General features: G+C 31.5%; 1 protein-coding gene across 1 annotated transcript in view; it reads left to right on the plus strand.

Annotated features, from left to right (window-relative positions):
* LOC143233687 (uncharacterized) overlaps positions 1-18,902 on the plus strand; it is a 40,189-nt gene extending 21,287 nt beyond the window's left edge. Inside the window, 9 exon segments of the mRNA XM_076470190.1 lie at positions 25-228; positions 1,888-1,968; positions 2,268-2,465; positions 4,500-4,630; positions 6,264-6,364; positions 8,535-8,712; positions 10,734-10,834; positions 11,974-12,148; positions 15,993-18,902. Of these exon segments, the coding sequence (XP_076326305.1) occupies positions 25-228; positions 1,888-1,968; positions 2,268-2,465; positions 4,500-4,630; positions 6,264-6,364; positions 8,535-8,712; positions 10,734-10,834; positions 11,974-12,148; positions 15,993-17,437 (2,614 nt within the window). The 3' untranslated portion in view covers positions 17,438-18,902.
* Positions 18,903-22,049: the final 3,147 nt, after the last annotated feature.

The raw sequence follows: 22,049 nt of genomic DNA on the forward strand, positions 1-22,049 counted from the left end.
TGGTTTTTCATGGTCCTGGAGCAGTAAAAATGCATTCTCTGGAATGATGAATCACGCTTCACTGTCTGGCAGTCTGACGGACAAATCAGGGTTTCAAGGATGTCAGAAAATGCGTACTGCCAACTGTGAACATTTGTGTAGGAGGAATAATGCTTTGGGGCTGTTTTTTATGGTTTGCACCAGGCTGTTTAGTTCCAGTGAAGGGAAACCTTATTGTTACATCTTACAGTGAGATTCTAGAGAATTGTATGCTTCTAACTTTGTGGCAACAGTTTGGGTATAGCCCTTTTTTATTTCAGCATTACAATGCCCCTTGCACAAAAAAGTTCATTATGACATGGTTTGCCGAGTTTGGTGTGTAAGAACTTGACCTCAACACATCGAACACTTTTGGAAAGAATTAGAACGCCGACTGCCTTGCCAGGACCTCTCGCCCAACCTCATGAATGTCTTGTGCTGAATAGGAGTGAATCTACACAGCCAAGTTCCAAAATCTAGTGAAAGGTCTTCCCAGAAGAGTGGAGGCTCTCGTCGCAGCAAAGGAACGAACAACACCATATTAATGCCATGGTTTTTGAATGAGATGTTCCTCAACAAACTTTTCTAGGTGATGGTCAGTGTCCAGATACTTTTGGTCATGTTATGGGGTAGGTATGGATTATCCACATTATTGATCAGGTAAAATGGAGTTAAATATATTTTACCCAAGAATTTGGCGTTGGAGCTATTGTATGGATTTATTCTGTTTCTTTGTTGCATATCATCATTTTTAAAGTATTGTTTAGCCAGTTAAATAAAAGTAGTTTTGACTTTCATCAATAATACTAATTTTTGTGATACAGAATTGACTCCCTTTATCGCATATCTAAAATAAAACTTTTATTGGGGTATACAACTTTTGCGCATCCCAAGGGTTGGATTTGGGATTTTATAAACATTTATTTATTAACAGTTTCAGTTTAGTTTAGACGATGGAACAGTTGGTGTTGACTAATAGGCTCCATGTTCTCTCAAAACGTTGTGTAATTTTACCGAGCTATTGCGGAGCATAAGATACAGAAAATAATTCATTTCTCAGTATTGTGAGCGTCTTCAAAACACTCGGAAAGTAAAACGAAAACTTACTTTTTCATAATTACAACAGTTGAATAATCACTTTAATGATTTTTTTGTTGGCATGCAGTGACAAATCAACTTAAAAATAAAAATTCGTTAGTTGTAAATGTAAACACTATGAGAGTGCTAATAAGGGTAGCGAATTTATTCGTATATTTATAAATATAGAGAGAGCTTTGACGACATGGAGAAATCGCCGCCATTGTCAAAACGGTATTAGACGTCGAAATATCACTGACGGATAACTGCCAACGTTTCGAACAATGCCCGAAAGATGTGCTTGTTTTAATTTCACAAATAAACGGCCTCAGGAATCTCCTTCCATAAGTTAGTATTTACATATATGAACTTTTCTTTAAAAAAAAAAAAAAAGCTTTCAAGATCGAGCAAGTGCAAACTATCGTCTGCTTTGCGCTTGTTAAGAGAAAAACTATTGTAATGCATTAATTTGTTGTAGATCTACTAGGTTATACACCGTAGGCCTAATTAAGATATTGGACGTCAGAATAAAGTTTGATATGGCACTGATTTAGGCTGAGGTATTAAATATACCAATGTTTAGGTGTGAATAAGCGACAAAGCAGCCAAAGCATAAATGGCAGTGACCGCTGGTGAAAATTAGGCACAGACTAAACACGTTTTTGTTCCCAGTGCTGTTTTTTTTTTTCTTGTCAGATTTTAAAATTTCAAAAGAAGATTTGAAGTAGATGTAACGGAGAGATTTCGGAAAGTGTATCCTCAAAATCAGTTATAGTACAATTTCATTTTTAGGTTCCCTTCTGATGAAGCAGTTCGTCAACAATGGTTGAGGAATATAAGTCGTGAAGGATTTCAGGCATCACAGGGTGTGCAGTGAACACTTTCTAGCAAAAGATTATATGAGAGGTATAAAACAACTTGGAAAGTACTGTGAACACTTATTAATATTTTTGAAAATGAAACTCGTATTTTTAATTTTGAAAAATACAATCAATAACTTTATAACGTGTGAGGTACATAATAATAACTACCTATGTTTGTTTCTGTTTACAGGACATGTATATTTAATTTGGGTCTGTTTAAAAAAACGAGATAACAACAAACTACCAGTGGCCTTCTTTGTGAAAATTTAAAGCAATCACAACACTTAAAAAAAATTAATTTATTTCCAGGAGAACACCCAAGAGACATAAAAAATATGACATCTTGAAGTATGAACTGAAACCTCTGGCAGTGCCTACAATCTTTTCTGGTCATCCTCGACATAAGCATGTTGTACAATCACAAAGTAGACTACCTCCAAGAAAACAAGCGACTGAAATCAGGGAAACACGCCCAGCACGTTCTAAGAAAAAAAAAAAAGACATCAGGTATCGAACATTCTTATTGTTCAACGGCCGCTGTGGAAGATTATTTTGAAACAACTAATGACATGCTAAAAAAAAGTACAAAACAATTTGAGAGTATGCAAGCAAAAAGGATGTGTATAATGTATTCCTTTTATGTATGACGTCCTGAGCTCATCATATGTTTACATCTCATTTTATCAATTTACGTAAAAATTGCTAAATCATGTATGTCACTCTGATATTGTTATATATATAATACTGTACAATAATGGGACACAAGAAAAATGGTTTTGTATTTAACATATACAACTTTCACACATATAGAATGTACAATGTAGTAGTAATATTTGAAACAAAATAGAGGCTTAATTAGCTATGCTGTTACCTTATTAATATTTAAAATTACAAAAATAATTTGTCATTAATATATAATTATATGTACATGTACTACATGCAACTTTAATGTATATATTTTTCAATTTAGCTGTGTTGTTACACAAGTGTTTCTGTTGTTCTGAAGGTCCATACTTTCACCTGTAATTCCAAATTCTTTCCTCCTATTTGCCTATTCTGCTATGTTAATAGCAAAATTTAATACATCTTTGACATTGTATACATATGATGTAATTATAGCTAATTGGCAAACCTTCGAATAACAATGCATATTATGACTTATTTTTCAGTAACATACATGTAGATCTGATTATTTATTCTTCACTGTAATCTTACGAAATGCACGAGATGTAATCAATTGAATATATAACTCAAAAAAGTGATTGACAATTTTAAAAGCTAGAACTATGGTATGCCAAAGATCCCGACTGGCCACAAGTTAAAATTATTCCTTGCATTGTTTTACGACGTACCAGACATGGTAGGATTCCACTACGGGCAAGATTACCAGAAAGTATTTCCGGGTCATCAGCAATGGCCAAAACAGCATATTAGTCTTTATCATTTTTTATCTTTTTGTCCATTTAATATCGGCTTCTACAACATTAATTGGAATTAGCTCGTAATAAACGAAAATAGTGCTCAGTTGCACATTTGGAAGCAAACGAACCATGGAACATAAATTTGCCACTAGGCTTATAAAAGTCTGGAGATGGGAGCTTTCAATGTGGAATTTGAACATTTTTATATTCCAGACTGCCCACAATGTGGCCCGGCATGGTCAAGCGTGTTAAGACGTGCGACTCATAATCTGAGGGACGCGGGTTTATATTCCAGACTGCCTACAATGCTTTTCAGACACAAAAGTAGGAGAAATGTATTTGATGAAATATATATAGCCTCATTGGCTATTTTAGGTACGTTATAAAGGTTACCGGACCTATTTGACAATAAGGCCGGCAATTAACTGCGCAAATATACTTCATGCACGGAGTTTGCTTCATAATTGCTATAATCACAAACATGTTTAGTCACTTATATAGTTTTCTTATGAAATTCTCACCCTCTTCGAAACTCATATGTTCTAGAGTGTTGGTTTTGTTTTGTTGACATTGTTACTGTTTTGAAACCTCCATTACGTCACAGTCTGTGATTGGTCAATGTACGATAGTGCTGTTTTTCATTATAGCCCTGAATTTACTCTTTTGAAGAATGATGGGTAATGTTATATATTACCAATTTTGACGTTTTAATTCAGGTTGTACTAAAATTGAAAAATTACTGATTTTCGTTGTTGATAGTTATATGTAGTCTGTTTCGAAATTGGTTAAGATGTGAGTGTAAGAACGTTTGGTAACTTCCGTAAAAGTTCCAGTTGAAAAATATAAAACTGAAAGAGAATGAAATCAGTTGCTGATATTAACAAAGTGTTACTGTTACTAGTATTAATATTAATTGGTAATGAACACCAAAGCTCCATTTGAAATCTGTTGTTTTTTATTTGAAACTTGTTATAATATTGTTACTGATATATGTAACCAATGAAATGAAAGTTTGATATAGTGTTTGTTTGGATGACTTGGTTAATAACATTTTGATAAACAAGTTTTCACTCACTTCTTTCTATCAGTACCACCAAGGAAGAAGTGCAAGCTTCAAATAAGATCGTAATAAGACTAATATGGAAGTTTTGAAAAACTTGAATATTAAGAGTGAACCTGTATCTTATGAGGAGGATGCATTTCTGAAAGTGAAACTTCAGCAAAGCACAAAAGAAAATTGTTCATTTGTCAGTAAGTTCAATATTTTGAAATTTTGTCTATTGTAAAACGTTTTAACATGGACCAGGTATGAATAAAAACATTGTGTGTTGATTGAACTACTTTAGCTGTGCTGTTATTTTATATTAACTATAATTGGTATAATTATTAGTGTTATTCAGTGGGACATACCAAATCATTAACACAAAAATAAAACTGCTGTAATTTTTAGTTGTTTTGTTTTTTACTGTAACTTTGAAGCTGTTGTGTTATATATTATATAGCATGTGTCATTAGTCTATCTTTAGAATAATTATTATAAACGGCCATAATTAATTGTTATTTAACCCCAAAGTACATAGTTAATGAACTTGTAAAATTTGTGAAACTAACCAGTGCAGCACACAACCAAGTAAAATATAGTTTTGAGACTTCATGATGAGTTGTATAGCTGAGTATGCTATATATACATGTAATTTTGATTTGTTCTTTATTTTCTCACAAATATACAAGTAAACCATATTAAGTAGAGTATTTTAAATGTAGTAAACTTTATTCTAAAGGGTATGATATTGTTTTTTACAAAATAGTTGTAGCTAGTGTACTTTTAAATATAAAATAAATCATAGTATACAGTATTTATATGAAATGATTGAAGATAACTAGAATTGACAAAAGTAACATTCAGATGTGAAACGAGCCTGTTGTACAATACTAGTTGTTCTGAACATAAAGAAAGAACTTTGTGTTGCTGGTGTTGTTAATTCTAACAATCAGTTTTTGTTCAAGTGTATTTAAATAACAACCACTATTTAAGAGTTTTTTTCATGTTTGGCTTAGTAGAAGTGAAATAAAAATAATCTTAAAGGAGGTAAGTAAATATTACTATAAAAACTTGTCTATGAATATACATTTCTATAATTATTGCCTAAAAAGAATACGGAAATGCAAGATACAAATGAAATACTGAAAGTGAGCCAGGAATACTATCATAATAGAGTAAAATAATTTTTATTTCATTGTGTTCAGAAAGTCTTGCTGGATTGTGATTACTAGTGTTGGTTCATTTTCAAAATATGTATATATTAAAATTTTTAGGTTAAAACTGTCACACTTATATGTGTATTTCACAACTACATCTATTGTATCAAACGAATGCATAGCTCTGATGACAATTTTGTAAAAGTAAATCATCTTTATTATAGATTATGCAATAACAAATACATGATTGTGCAAGAAAAAGTATAACAAAAGAACATAACACTACACCACTTAGACAGAAGTATACTTAGTATCATTTCAAATTGAAAATATCTTTGACCACAGCACCCAAGGCATTTGGAAAATGTTTGCTGTCAGTCATAAAATAGAAGATTCAAAAGTTGAATTCAAGCTACAGATTAAAGAAGGGATTGTGACCTGGAACTCACAGTGTTCCAGTTCCCACTACCACTTACTGTCTGTAGATAGTAATGATATTTAACTCTACTAAATACATAAAATTAGATATCTGACATTTACAAATGCACTAAATATCAATCAAAATATATCCCCTAACCTCAGGGACATAAAGAAAATGTCATTTCACACTTCAGAGTCATTATAATGTAGAGAAATAAATATAATGTTCACATTTATTGAAATAAAAAATATTTTACTCCTCTAGGAACTAGAGAGGCTGTTTCTCCAGAAGAATCATCTTTAGTTACAGTCTTCAGTTTTGAGATAAAAGAAGAAACGTGTGATGAAGTACTGAAGGAAAATGAAGTAATTTATATCTTTAAAAACTAATAATTATTTTGGTAGAGCAAAATGATTAATTTTTCTCAGACAACATTTTTTGCAGTATTGATGTTTTATAGTAGTCACTGAACTTATTTTCTCCATATTTATAAGTTCTGGTATTTTAATGCCTGTTTGATATCTGGAAAACAGTGTTAATTTCTATTTGATATGTTGTATTGAATTTGTAAGCACACTGTCAAAAATAATTACTTCCATTACATCTTCAACCACTTGTAATCTTATAATACGCTAAATTTTGTGCTTAAAACTGTTTAATAATCAGGGTTAAATTTTACATATTGTTTTCAAATTCTCTAGCCTTGATCACAAACAGCCGTGTGATGATATGTTTACGTTACATCCATATGTTACATTTCTGACCACCACACTACAAGAGCTGTTTTTACTCTTTTAGAAATTTGTTTCTGATTTGTTCAGCTCTGATTTTGTGTGGGACACTATTTCTTGATTCTACAGTACACTCTTATATTTTCACCTGTCTGTTTTTTATTTCAAGAATTCTGAATTTTTTTCTCATTTTTCAGGTGAGAAAAAAACTTTTTAGGCTTTCATCATTGATGAAAACCAAGAGGTTTAGTTCTTTGGGTGTTTTATGTGTGATAAATTGGACTGCCACATTATAGCTACAATACCTATGTGAAAATTTAATTGGTAACATAAATAGCACAAGACAGAACAATTTACCCACACATTTCTCTCTGTTATCTGATATAGTTTGATGTGAGGTCATGCTTTTCTCATCACATGATTAAGTTTCACAATTATGCACAACAGCCTAATCTGTGTTGTTGTTGGAAAATTGTACTAATGCAACAGAAAATTGAGGATGATCCATTTTTATTTTTATTATGGTTTTGAATGTCATTTTCAGTAACATATAGATTCAGTTGTAATCAGTGTAGAGGTAAAAATCATATTACAAATTAATAATTTTTGAAGTAATATGTGTCTGAAATAGACATTAATCTTTCTTTTATTAGTATTACTTGTATTGTCATTCTTAAATTATGGGTAAACTATGGCCATACATTTGACTAGAATGCATGAAAGGATTTTCAAACAGTTTTAATGTTTTATGAATATTAGTTATTGGCCCAGTACAAAGAAATATCCATATAGTAATGTTCAGACAATATTTATATAAGTTGAGAAGTGGAAAGAAACAGAAGAACAGAATCAGAGGGATACAAAGAGAAAACAGCTTAAATTCTTGACAGTTTCAAGAACCTTCAGTTCAATATCATAAGAGGCATCTGTTTCAATAATGTTTTACTACTAAAATAATAATTTCAGTATTTTGTTTGATTTATTTGCCAACATCTGAAATTACAGAAGAAGGGAAAAGTTAAAGCATTATGCCATTAACATTATGGTATCTTTCTTTCTGTTAAAGACAACTTTGAATATGGCCTGCCGTAGAAAAATTCCCCTTAGTTTTTCTCTTCACTTAAAATTTATGAAAGAGTCATCTGATTACCAGTTACAGTAATTAATGTGTAATTTTTGTTCTTAGAAAACTGTAGTTTAATTAATTATGAAAATAAAATTATTATAAATAGCAAAAAATGAAGTCCAGGAATTTTGTTTCAGTGAAACCTAAACATATAGAAAAGTTGTTGGTGTTATATGATATTATTATTGATAAACTGTCAGAAAAATAAATTGAGAATGATTATAGTGAAGCATTGTTGTTTTTATATATTCAAAAATAATTTGTCTTACAGTTATCTTAACAATATATTTGTAAAACTTTATTAAAGAAAAGATCTGTTTTGGAAAATACCTGGCTTTATTTTCTTGATCAGTCTGTTTCAGATGTAGAAATTAATTTTTTATTTTTTGTTATGAAGTATTATGAATGCTTTCATTCTTGTGACTTAAGTACTTTACAGGATAAATCAAAATATATATTTATATTATTAATATCCAAATAGCTGTATTAAAATATATATCAGTATGTATATTATGTTCTTTCTATGTGTATTGAACGTGTTCTAATTAGTTTTGCAATATATAACAATGAGAAGTACAATTGACAAAATACTAGCTACTGTTACTTGTCGTGTATCATGCTTTTCATATAGTATTTCTGCTCTGTTCTTAGCGTGATCGGTTTTTTTTTCTGTTCTAGAACACGTATGTCAAAGTTAAAACTGAACCAAGTGGTGATTCAACAAATGATAACATTATTTCCAAGTTCAGTGAGAGTGATGATGAAACTGATTGTTCACAACATGATGTTATGAGTTTGAAAAGTGAACCAAAAGAGGAGTTTCAACAAATTAACTGTCAGTTAGAAGGTTTATCAGGTGAGTGTAAACATTAATAATGATGTTCATTAGCCATATAACATAGCATAACATTTTGGGACAATATGGAACTTATTGGTCCATCTGACTGTTCCATCCTTCAAACTAAATTAAAATAAATAAATGAGAAAACAAAATCTTAAAGTCAGTCCTTATCATTTATATACTTATAACACTTTTTCTTAAACTCATTTAAATTTACTGCCTCAATGAAATCCAAAGACAACACATTCCATGAGCCAACCACTCTATTTAAAAAAAAAAAAACTTTCTGCTGAAGGTAACCCCCTCGCTTTGATAATTTATATTTGTGTTCTCTAGTCCAACTATTCTCATTGTTAAATATTAAAAAAATGTAATACTTCAATATCATCAATTCCATTTACAAGTTTAAACCTTCATAAACTCCCAACTTTTATTTTTGCAAGAGAAAACACTTTGAGAGATTTCAACCTTACCTCATATAAAAACCTTCAATAACAAGTATCATTCTAGTAGCCCCAGGATGTCCAGGTGGTTTAGGGTCGGCTCAATTTACCTTCACACCAAACATGCTTCCCCTTTCAGCCATGGGGCATTACAGTGTGACTTTCAATCCAACTATTTGTTGGTAAAGGAGTAGCCCAAAAGTTAGTGGTGAGCCGTGATGACTAGCTGACTTCCGTCTAGACATACACCAATAAATTAGGGATGGCTAGTGGAGATAGCCTTCATGTAACTGCACAAAATTAAAAAAACAAACCAAATAAAAACAAGTAAATATTGTTTTGAAATTTATTGTGTAAACATACACACATACACTCAATATAACTTACCAAAAAAGAAAGAAACAAGAAATATAGAAATTTATACAAAAAACTATATGACAGTGGTGTTAAAATTTAGAAAATTACTCTTTTCTGTTTGCTATTTTTACTATATTTATAAGATTATTTTGTATTTCTTGTTTTTTTTGTAAAGGATATGGTAAAGAAAATATTGTTTATTAATTTGTACTTATTATTGAAATTGTTAGCTTAAACATCCATGTATGTTAGTTATGAGTCGGGTCAAGAATACAAAGCAATAGGTGAAATTTTATATAGTTCACTGCTGTTGAATTACACTATTTGATTTGATACTTTTCTTGATTAGGAATTCTTTTTAAGTATGGTTGAATTTAATACATTTACAATTCCATCTTTGTTGATGAGAGAGAAGTTTGTACCAGTGGTTAATTTCAAGATAGAAGTTTAAAAGGCCTGGCTTAGCAGGGTGGTTAGAGAACTCAACTTACAATCTGTGGGTCATAGGTTATAATGCTCATCATTCAAAGTGTTCACCTATTCAGCCATAGGAAAAATTTAATGTGACAGGAAATCCCACTGTCCATTTAAAAAAAATAGCCCAAGAATTGGTGGTAGGTGGTGCTGATTAGCTTCTCTGTCTCTAGTTTATCACTGTTAAATTAGGGATAGCTGGCACATATAGCTTTCCTGTAGCTTTTCATAAAATTAAAAAACAATCAAACACAATTTTAATTCATGTTGTTTTGAAGAATGGTAAGTTATACTGTGTGTTGATAACTTTAACCCTAAACAGCCTTGTTTAATTAAATAGATTGAGAACTTATGGTTTGTGGTGCAATGTGTTAATTATCACATTTGTATTGGTTATTTGTGTACTCACCAATCTCATGTTTAGTACTTTCTGGACAGTATTCTTCATGTAACCTGTATCTTTAGTAGTAGTAAAGAAACTTGAAACATTATTCACCCAGATGCCACAAATGTTTAACTTAAGAATAAGTTAACAACACTTGGAGGAAGAATATGCTAAAATTATTCTTTATCATTTTTCTCTAGGTTTTATAATAATTATATGACAGTATATTTATGTTATGGTTAAGTATATACACTTGGAATTGGACTGGTTTTAAACAAAAAGGTGTCATTACACAGTGAGAATGTGTTACAGTTTTATGATACATAGAAGTCATGTTCAGATTTGTGATCATAAGAATATTTATTTTACTGATATAGTGGCAAGAGAAGCTGTTTCTCCAGAAGAAGGATCATCAGTAACAGTCTCAGATTTTAAAATAAAAGAAGAAAAGTATGATGAATTACAAAAAGAAACTGAGGTAATTTGTAATTCACTTAATAGGGATAAATAGAGAGAAAATTTTTAGAGAAGATTCTTGCAATATGGTTCATAATCTTAAATAAGTAATACTTAAAATATAGCTTTGACTTTTTCTGCAATTGATCACAGAACATTTTTACAGGAATGAATATTTTTTTCCAAAACTGAAATTTATTGTGTACTTTTGATGATTTTTGGTGTTTTAATGTTTCTGGTTTCTAGACAATATTGTTAATTTTTATTTAATATGTATTATTGGTTTTGTAAGGTTGCTGCCCAAAATAGTTTATCCTGTCCTATTTTCCACCATTTGTAATATTATAATCAGCCTTATCTTGTTCTGAAAGTTATTTTATGTTAAGACTGAAATTATACTCTTAATGATTAGAATCTCAAGGCTAAATAAAAATAACATATATTATTTTTATTTAGTATTCATATGTCACTTTTCTCGTCTTACATTGTCACAGTTGTCTTAACACCTTTTATAAATTTATTTCCTCATTTGTCAACTTTTATTTTGTAATGTTATAATGTTTTTTGATCCTACACTGAGAAAAGAATGGAAAATTTCAGTTAACTTTGGTTCATGAAGTCTGTCGTTAAATGTTTCTTTACACTTGTTGTTACAATACAAGTTGATCTTTTACTGATTTCCTTTATTCAGTTTGAGATGATCTTTTATTAGTTTATTATTTTTGTGACATTAATTAGTCTAGGTGATTGGTTAGATCAAGAAATTGAGTTAATTGTCAGATAATAAATATAGAGAATTTGTTTCAATAAAACTTCTAAAACATTGGTTGATGCTATATTGTTATTTACTAATTTATTAAACATTTTAATAATATGTTCTCCTTCTTCCTGTTTTCATCACAGATTTTCTCATTATTCTTTATTCTAACATGATATTAATGTGCTTCCATCACAACTTTCTCCATTATTACATTATTCTGATATGACATTCTCATTGATATTTGTTTTGTTAACATGAGATGTGTCTCATGTAAGTGATTATGCATCTACTTTCTATCAATAGAAGTGTGACAGTGGCTCTCTTGTTACTAGCACAGTCTTTAATTTTACAGCTGTTAACCACTACTAGGTTAGTTATTATTTGTCTATCTGTTTTTTTAGGACACAGTTGTCAAAACTGAACCAAGTGATGATTCAAGAAATGATGACATTATTTGCAAGTTAATTGAGAGTGATGATGAAACTGTTTATTGTTCACAACATGATGTTATGAGTTTGAAAAGTGAACCAAAAGAGGAGTTTCAACAAATTAACTGTCAGTTGGAAGGTTTTTCAGGTGAGTGTAACATTATCCATTAACTAATACTAGCTGGGGTACCTGTACCCTGGATGGAAGTTTTGTAAATTTGTGATCTATGAAAGGTTATCTAAGGACATGAAAGTTTGTTTCATTTATATATAGTTAACAACAAGAACCCAAAATGCCCATAAAAACAGCAAAACACAAAATGTAAAACTAAATTTGCATGTCTCTCCTCACCAATCCAACAAACCTTTATGCCAATTTTTGTGAAGATCCATCAACAGGGTGAAGCAGTGGTTAAAAACAATCATATAAATGGCAAATTGAAAATTTGTGTCTATTTCTCCATGGTCTTAATGAAGTGAGATACCAATTTTTGTGAAGATCCACCCACGTAATAAAAAGTATTTACATAGACATACAACAGGCAGTACTATTATGTTTATATAGATGGCTCTAATGCACTAAATCTGCATATCATGTATTCATGACTTCTTTTCTGCATCCTGCAAATGGAAAAAGATAGTTGTCCATGATGGGAAATGGTAGCAAAGGGAGAAAATCATAATCTCTATTGTGAATATAGTGCACACAGTATAAATATTTCACAAAGTTGGGGGTAGCATATTGTGTAATAAAAGTTTTTCTAGTATCGTATAACAATAGTTACATTATAGTATGATGGTGATAGACACTAGTATAAAAAGTGGTGTTACTCCATTGTTTGAAATAATGTTAATAATTTATGTTTTTTGTAAAATATGAAGGTAGAAAAGGAAAATGTCATGTTAATATTATGGATGAGATTTGTACTAGAAATTTATGGTGTTTTTAGTGTAAATAAAATACTGATATCTAAGTTGATTTGCTGTTTGGTTCATTCTGGCTTAATTATTTTCACATTAAAATACTGGCATCGACTCCATTGGTTTGAGGGAAAAAAATACTGAATAAAAACATCCAAAATAACAGGTAAATATTCTGTTCCCCATCTAGCTGTGTTTTCCACTTTAGTTTCTGACCAGGAATGGTCTATCTTGACTTTTGCTACTTTCTGGTTTTCCCATTGTGTCAGGTTTTTTTACTTCCCAGCCCTCCTTGTTGGTCTAACCTACCTGAATTGGTCCTTGATATTGTACCCCATGCTCTTACCTGACTTTCCTTTGAACCTTTAGGTTTCTTTTTCTCATACCATCTGTCCATTAAAGTGTATTTCTTCCTAATTTTCATCTGTGGTCTTTGGTGTTCTAATGTATAAATCATTTATTTGTTCCAAATTCCATTTCATTACTTTATATCCTTCTTTAATTGGATTTCGCTTTTCTCCAGAAAATGGCTGTGGTAAATAGTGTGAAAGTGTATTTACTTTTGTGTCTCTTCCATCCATTCTCATCTTTATTCTGGTTTGGATCCCTATCAGCTCCTGTTCACTTAGTCCATTGTTATTTAGCCTACTCTTCCATTCATTTTTGAAAATCCCATCTTTTCTTTCCCCAGACTCCTTTGTCTACTTGCAGTCTTTCTTCTCTAACTCTTACTGGATAGTTTATCTGTTTTATGTATTTTTCATTCAATTCAGAAGCATAACATTGTTTCCAGGTTTCCTTTCATGAAATTTGTCACCAAACATACAAACAAACTCCCATTATTTTTTGGAGAAGGTTCTGAGGCTGGCATAGAGATGACAGGTGAAGAGTGTATCCTAATGTAGGTGAGGTGTAGTTTTCCATAAGTGTGTTTGTAAACTGTTCCAAGTTCCAGGCTGTGTTGCTCTGCACTGGTTCTCATTGGGCACTTTCTGAAAGGGGCTTATATAGTAAAACTTTTGCACTAGTCTCTCAACCACTTCAACATTGTATTCTAGCTAGACGTGTGCAGAGTTTTATGTATTGTATTTGAAGTTAATATTCCTCAGCATTGAAAATACATATGTCCAAAAATTACTCATTTTTGCACAAAATTCCCACTCTTCCTGCCCACTTCTGGTGCATCTTACATTCCTGTCTGATCTGAAAATGATGATTGAATAATTGATATAGAGAGGTATGGTAGAAACCTCAAGGTTAAAGGTGAGTGAAAACGTCTGCATGTAAAGGACATTATTGAATCAGGGAAGCTTGACGTGAGAAGGGTGAATATTTATTGGAAATAAAGTTTTGGTGAACATGTTAATTTTTTTTTCTGTTGATAAAACTAAAAGAAAAAAATCCAAACTTTCAAAGTCACAAATAATATAATGATAATAATAAATCTTTTCAGTTTGTTGAATTGTCCTAAAAATATTGTAGTAACCCTTTTGAATTCAGTGAGCTTTTTTCAGGTGTGGAGCTCACACCTGTGTATCTTATTTCAAAATTTAAGTATAATGTTTATAATTCTAACAATTTTTGTCTTAGAATTATTTTAAAATTGATAGTTTGTGATTTCATAACATTTATTGTAATGGAATTTGTAAAAATATACAATTTTCAAGAAAGCACAGAGAACGTGGCTTGATATACCATGGTTTGGTGTATTTGATATGTGGTGGAAAGAAGCAACACTTGAGGTTCTAGTCATTTGAATATTTCTACTTTTATAGCTGTAGAGAAAACTAAATCAAATGTTCTCATAACATTGAATTCAGTATATTAAACATTCAGAAACTATATTCATAGTTACTCCAATTATTTATAGTAGAGACAGTTGTATAAGTTTTGTTGGAATAAAAAGGCATCCAGCCAAGCATGTCTGTGTAAATAAATAGTGGCAAAATAATTTAATGTTGGACCATCTCCTTCACAACAAACAAAAAGAAAAAATTACATCTAAGTTCACCACATAAGTAATACAAAAAGATGACAATATAAATATAAATTAAACATTGTGGGTGCAACACAAACTTTCATCCTGATACAGATGAAACTATTTTATAATGGATCACAGGTCTAAAATATTACAGTGCATAAGCAGGACCCGTAAAGAAGGTATGAAAATATTTGTAAGAAAGTAAAACATAATAGATGCTATAAGAAATTCCATACCATTACAGACAGAACTGTAACATAGTGAGACATAATCTTAAAACCAAAATACCATAAAGATTAGGAAAAGAAAGAAAAAGAAAACTACAAAAGTTATACCAACAAATTAAAACAATATCACAACAACAACATTTACAAATAGTTGTGTTCAAATATTGACAAATATGGGTACTGCATGAATTTAAGTCTGAATATATTTCCAACTGGCCATCTACTAAACCATCCATAGTTAGTGAAGTCATATATCTTATAATTATTAGTGGAATACAATTACAGAAATTCAATTATTTGTTTTCTCCTACCAGATTCAAATTTTTTTCTGTGCATTTAAATAAATAGAGAAACAATAATCCAAGATATTTTATTACAAAAAATAACAGCACTCATTTCTAGAATCAGCTCACTTTCACTGACATGTTGTGTGTGGTAGATATTGGTTAACTGAAATGTTGTGTATAATAGTTATCCATTAACTGAGGAGAGAAGAGCTTGACTTGTGTTCTGCTACCTCTCTTATACTAACAACCATTTTCATCTTACTGCCACTGTAATAATCCTTGACAAAAGTTGTCTTGAAGTATTTTAGCCATTGCTTGTTTAAGAATGTGTCATCCAGGTAATTTTTAATATTAAATAGACATTTTTTCAAGGATTATGACATAATAACTGTTCCATTAATTCTAGATTTGGTTTGATTTGAGATGTATGTATAACTTTTCAAAGTTGATTTGAATATTTTTAAAGCGAACTGTTAGTTAATCTTTAATTAAAATTATTAGTTACTAAATTGCTATATATATATAATATATTGTTATTAATTCATTTGTTTCTTTTAATTTGTCTTTTGGTTCTAGATACAAAGACCTACTTGAACAACTATTGTGGAATGCAGTCTATTGTAAATAACCAAAAAAGGCATCATGTTTCCCTCAATGAAGTTGAATTATACAGTAGTATTGAATGTGACAAAGAAGTGGAAAGAAGTCATCACGTGAAAATGTATACTGGAAAGAAAGAACACAATTGTGTGGTGTGTGGAAAACAGTTTGTAACACAGAGCAACTTAGAAATACATCTGAGGATACACAGTGGAGAGAAACCATATGGCTGTGTAGTGTGTAATAAAGGATTTCGAAGCAAAGGTCAGTTAAAACAACATGAGAGAGTACACACTGAGGAGAAAACATACACTTGTGTATTTTGTGATAAAAAATTTAGATGCAAAAGTGCACTTAATAGACATAATAAGGTGCATACTGGAGAGAAACCATATGAGTGTTTAGTTTGTGACAAACAATTTGTAACACAGAGCAACTTAGAAATACATTTGAGGATACACAGTGGAGAGAAACCATACAACTGTGTAGTGTGTAATAAAGGATTTCGAAGCAAGGGCCAGTTAAAACAACATGAGAGAGTACACACTAAGGAGAAACCATACACTTGTTTAGTTTGTAATAAAAAATTTAGATGTAAGAGTACACTTAATGGACATGAGAAGGTGCATACTGGAGAGAAACCATATGAGTGTTTAGTTTGTGGCAAACAATTTGTAACACAGGCCAACTTAAAAATACATCTGAGGATACACACTGGAGAAAAACCATACTGCTGTGTAGTATGTAATAAAAGTTTTCGAAGCAATAGTCAGTTAAAACAACATGAGAGAGTACATACTGAGGAAAAACCATACAATTGTTTAGTGTGTAATAAAGGATTTCGAAGCAATAGTCAGTTAAAACAACATGAGAGAGTACACAATGAGGAGAAACCATACAATTGTGTAGTTTGTGATAAAAAATTTAGATGTAAGAGTGCACTTAATGGACATGAGAAGGTGCATACTGGAGAGAAACCATATGAGTGTTTAGTTTGTGGCAAACTATTTGTAACACAGAGCAACTTAAAAATACATCTTAGGATACACACCGGAGAGAAACCATACAGCTGTGTAGTGTGTAAAAAAGGATTTCGAAGCAACAGTCAGTTAAAACAACATGAGAGAGTACACACTGAGGAGAAACCGTACACTTGTTTCGTTTGTGATAAAAATTTCAGATGTAAGAGTACATTTATTGGACATGAGAAGATGCATACTGGAGAGGAACCGTACAAGTGTTTAGTTTGTGGTAAACAATTTGTAACACAGGGTAATTTAAAAGTACATCTCAAAATACACACTGGAGAGAGACTGTACAGTTGTGTAGTTTGTGGTAAAAAATGTATAACTAATAGTCAAATTAAAATACATCAGAGGACACATACTGGTGTGAAATCTGTACTGACTTGTGGTGTATGACAGACAATTGTCATCTTTTTATAATCTAACCAAGGAATACACACTGGTAAAAAAATACAACACACAGTTGTGTAGTATGTGGTAAATAAGTCACAAGAAATTGTAATTTTTGAATTTATCAAAGGATACATGCAGGAGAGAAACCATGTAGTTGTTTAGTGTGTACTCAAGAATAATTATCAAAGAAAACTGGATAACACATAATGTATGTGTAGGTAACATATAATAAAGATTTTGGAATAAATAATGACATTTCTCGCTGGTACAGCTGTAAGTCTATCAACTTAAAATGCTAAAATCAGGGATTCAATTCCCCTCGGTGGACTCAACGGATAGCTTAATATGGCTTTGGAATAAGAAAACACAAATAATGACCAAGTAAAACATAACATTTTATGCAGAAGTGATGATTGTTGTTTGATGTGGTTGGAATGTGTACATAGTTACAGAGGTACACTAGCACCAGAGGGTCACTTCATTCTCTGGCTGAACTGTTGTTGAAATTTGTACCTCATAAGGTGGTTAAATAATGACTTGGCAGCTTCTAACAGGTGATCCAGGCATTATTGTGGAGCAGCTATACACTGGTGGCATCACTGTCAATTGTAGATAATACATTGAATAATCTGTTACCTGGATGTTCACTGAAGAGGTCCACAGTTGGAAGAGAAACCACCTCAGTGACAAATTAGAAACTTTATTGGACCATAGAGTTATTGGCTAGAGTTTGACATAAAGTAATATCTTCAAGTGATATAGTTTATAAAGTACTGTCAGATTTTATAAAAATGTACCAAGACTGTGAATATCGTTATTACCTTTGGGGCAAATATAAGATCTTGAAAAAAGTTAAATAAGTGAAAAACATTATTAGAAGTTCAGTAAAGGCAAGAACTTAGTTTGATATGCAAAGAATGAGAGAATAAATTCTTGCATTGGATAATATTACCCAATGAGGCATACCAGTTAATGAATGGAAATTGGATAAAAAAATTATGTAAAAAGACTTGAAAAAATAAACAAGTATAAAGAAAAAATATGGATAAAAAAGTGCTTGATGTAAAAACCAAACTTAAATGGTCAAGGTATTGAATGAGATGATGAACAAATTCATTGAACAAAATTGTCAACTTTCTTATGAGAAAGTTTACATCAGGTGTAAGAGAAGGTGAGAAAGAGAAAACAGTTAAAGGAAAGAGAATCATTCATTCTAAGGGGGTCAAAAGTGCCTTGTTTGAAAATCAAAATTTTTCAAACATTTTTCTGTGTTACAATAAAAGGAGTGAATTTGTTCTAAGTATTTAGAAGTAAGAAATACAGTTTAGAGGTTATTGAATTGTTTACCTGAAGGATGTATATTGTCATTGGATGTTTGTAAAATGTTGACATAAATGATGTCTTGAGTACATAAAGCAAGTCATGTTTTAGTGATCACAGTATATTATTAAAATGCATGTGAATAGTTGTGGTATTGAGATCATACATGGATGTTGTAATGTTGACATAATGGCAGGTGACATTCCTTCTTTCTGCAACAACAAAACATACATCACTTCACATGGTTGGTTTCAGGATGTTGGTATGGGCAAAAATATACATAATGTTTTTCACGTGTGTATAACTCAAAAGTAAATATCTTTAAAAAATAAAAAGACAACTAAACCCTCACAAAAAGTTGATCTCATCCTTTTGTAACCATGTTCAAGTGTTTGCTATAGGTTGTCCCATGGAACCTATACAGTGGTTATTTAATCATACATTTGTTGCTTGTGTCTGTGTGACTTGATTGAACCAATTAGCTATATGGTCTCACAAATATATTGATATATGCAACTAAATTTCTCCCATAATTTATGATCAAGATTATTTTTGACTATCAGACTCAAATGAGCAAATAACGAATTTGAGTGGGGTACAACAGTTGCAACTTTAGTGTTATCATTAGGCTTGATTATTTTCACTTTCCATGCTGTTGACCATCCCAGTTGAAGTATGGCAACCCACCATTCATAGCTGTAAAACAACACACTAGGACTTCATCTTTTGTGGAACAAATAACTGTCCTAGATTATGATACTTTCTCTTTGGAGAGGAAATAGTTTATTTGATGCATGAGTTTTGTAACGATGCTTCATGCCATGGATACAACAGACTTTGTATTAAACCATGGAAACAAACCTGTTTACATAGGAATTGTTTGTGTTCTTCAGAGCTTTCCATTAAGGATATACTCTTGATTACCAAGGTCAAGCCTCGTTTTACAAATTGTGCACATCATCCATGCTAGTGGTGCAACTTTCTGTGGAATACTCATTTGAGGAAATAGTATGCATCTTCTTTCACTTCATTCGTAAATATTTGACATCTTTCATTCATTTGAACATTTGGTAACGTTATGAACCATTTCTTTACCACCTGTTTGCTATAACCTGACTGAACAGCTCTCAATATCACTTGTATAGTCTGTTACACGTCCCCATAGATTTTGAACCTCGAGTGAAGAGTCAATTCCTCAATCAAAGTGGTAGAGCCATAAACTTTCTCTGTGGTCAATGATTGCCTGATTAGTATACCTCCAGACTTGGAAGGGCTCACCACTACCACATGGTTCCCTTACTGTGCAATTTGTTATCCAATGTTTTACCAGCTGGTAAAGTAGCCATGTTGTTAAAGTCCAGTGGCTCCTGGGGTATTTTCAGTCAGGTTGGTGAAAGTGTAGTAGTCACATACAGACCACCCTGTTGGTGTCAAGATGGAAGTTGTGGAAGTTCAGTATTTGGTAAAGGACGTTTTTTAGAGTAACAACCCTCTTTTTATAACTATTTTACTTCAGTGTTTGACTCTTCCTTTTAGTCGTTAATCTTTTGGTTGTGAAAAGTTCCATTTATGATAACATAAAGTAGGAGTGAAGGGCAGCACGTATATCAGCAGGAAACTTGCAATAATATATGTGATCATGGGTTCATTTTTTCCACTTCATATCCACTCTGTTGTATATTAAAGGCAAACTAATGTCCCTTAGAATGAGAGTATAGGCCCACAGAGTAACAGGAGATTGAACAAGATATTTGAACGAAAATAAAATTCTTTAGACATATGAACTTGTGTTAATGACAAAACTGTACATACTAGAACAAGTGACAAACTTCAAATAATATTATGTTAAAACATGTAGTTGGAAAGTCTATGGTATGTTTATATATCACACTTTTCAAACTACTCTATACTTTACTTTGAGAAAGCAATCATTTACTGTACACAAGGTATTCTCATGATCTAAACAGTAAAAGTTTAGACTCTCCTGGAGTGAACATAAGTTTTAACTCGGTCATTACAACCTTAACTTGCACTTTCAAGCCATTTGGAGCTCATTTCACTTTATCTTATTTATTCCAACACTTGTATTTCAAATCAATCTTTAAACTTTCTATCAATATTCTTTTTCAATTATCAGTTGAGGATCATGCTGCGTTATTGACCAAACGTTTGAAAAGGAATTGCAAGAAATCTGGAGGTATACATTTGTTCAAATCAATTGATGATAAGTCTCCAACACTTCAACCCATGATAGTAATGCTGAAAGTAAATACCGAAATCTCAACAATACCAAAAGGTCATGGTTTGTTTCTACAAGTACCTACTACGGAGAATGCTCAGCAACACTTATGTGCCTCCATCTTTTGACTAATCACTACAACCCTACCCGTAAAGGATTTTCTTTTAACCAATTTTTTTTCAATAAAAGACCTCAAATACCTTGGAAAGTTTCTCTACAAGCATGAAGGTATCAAAAGTCCAGCCTCGTATTACTAGTACAATGGCATAAGTAATTGCCATCATCAACAAGGGTGAAAATGAAGCCACTCACAGATGAGATATCTATGACAGGGAAAAGTTGAAATTCTCAACACATTCCTAGCTAAATGTGGAGGCATCTCACATTGTAGCATTATATTCTAGTTTTAAAGCATTACGAACAGGAACGGGAAGCATGGTTGCTATGTAACCATGAATAAGATAGTCTATTAAAACTAAGAGAGGTTTAAACATTGTTGGAAGAAGAAGTGTGTTGGCTACAAAATGAGTTGGTGAAGACTAAAATTGCACTTGTGACAACCTAACAGGTTCGTTGCCAGACAATATAATGCTACAATATGATTAATGAATTAGTAAAATGAACCATAAAAAATCGCTTAAAATATTCCAAAATTAAACCACTCCTTGATACAATAAACAGTGTTTAGAAATAATTAAAAGTCAAATGGTACAGACACTTAATTTAAATTTAATCGATGGAGACGTTAACACAATGAGTACTTGATTTCATGCAAAGATCGAAAGATATATATGTATCGCACTGGCCAAGTATTTTGGTTTTAATATCTGATAATCTCCAAAGGGGTTTGAGAGACAATCAGAAACTTGTTTTTCTTAGCTTAACTCAATAAACTGCAGTTGATATTTTTCTTGGATAGAGAGTAGTTGGACAAGCTAACTGTTTAGATTTTCATTGACTCGGTTAAGGTTTACTATTATTGGTTAAAAGTTATTTCCCGGTGATTTGTTAAGTGGTTGATTATGATTAGAGTGAGAAGTTAACAAGTTTTTGATA

The sequence above is a fragment of the Tachypleus tridentatus genome, chromosome 1, assembly GCF_004210375.1.
Source record: "Tachypleus tridentatus isolate NWPU-2018 chromosome 1, ASM421037v1, whole genome shotgun sequence".
NCBI classification, from domain to species: Eukaryota; Metazoa; Arthropoda; class Merostomata; order Xiphosura; family Limulidae; genus Tachypleus; species Tachypleus tridentatus.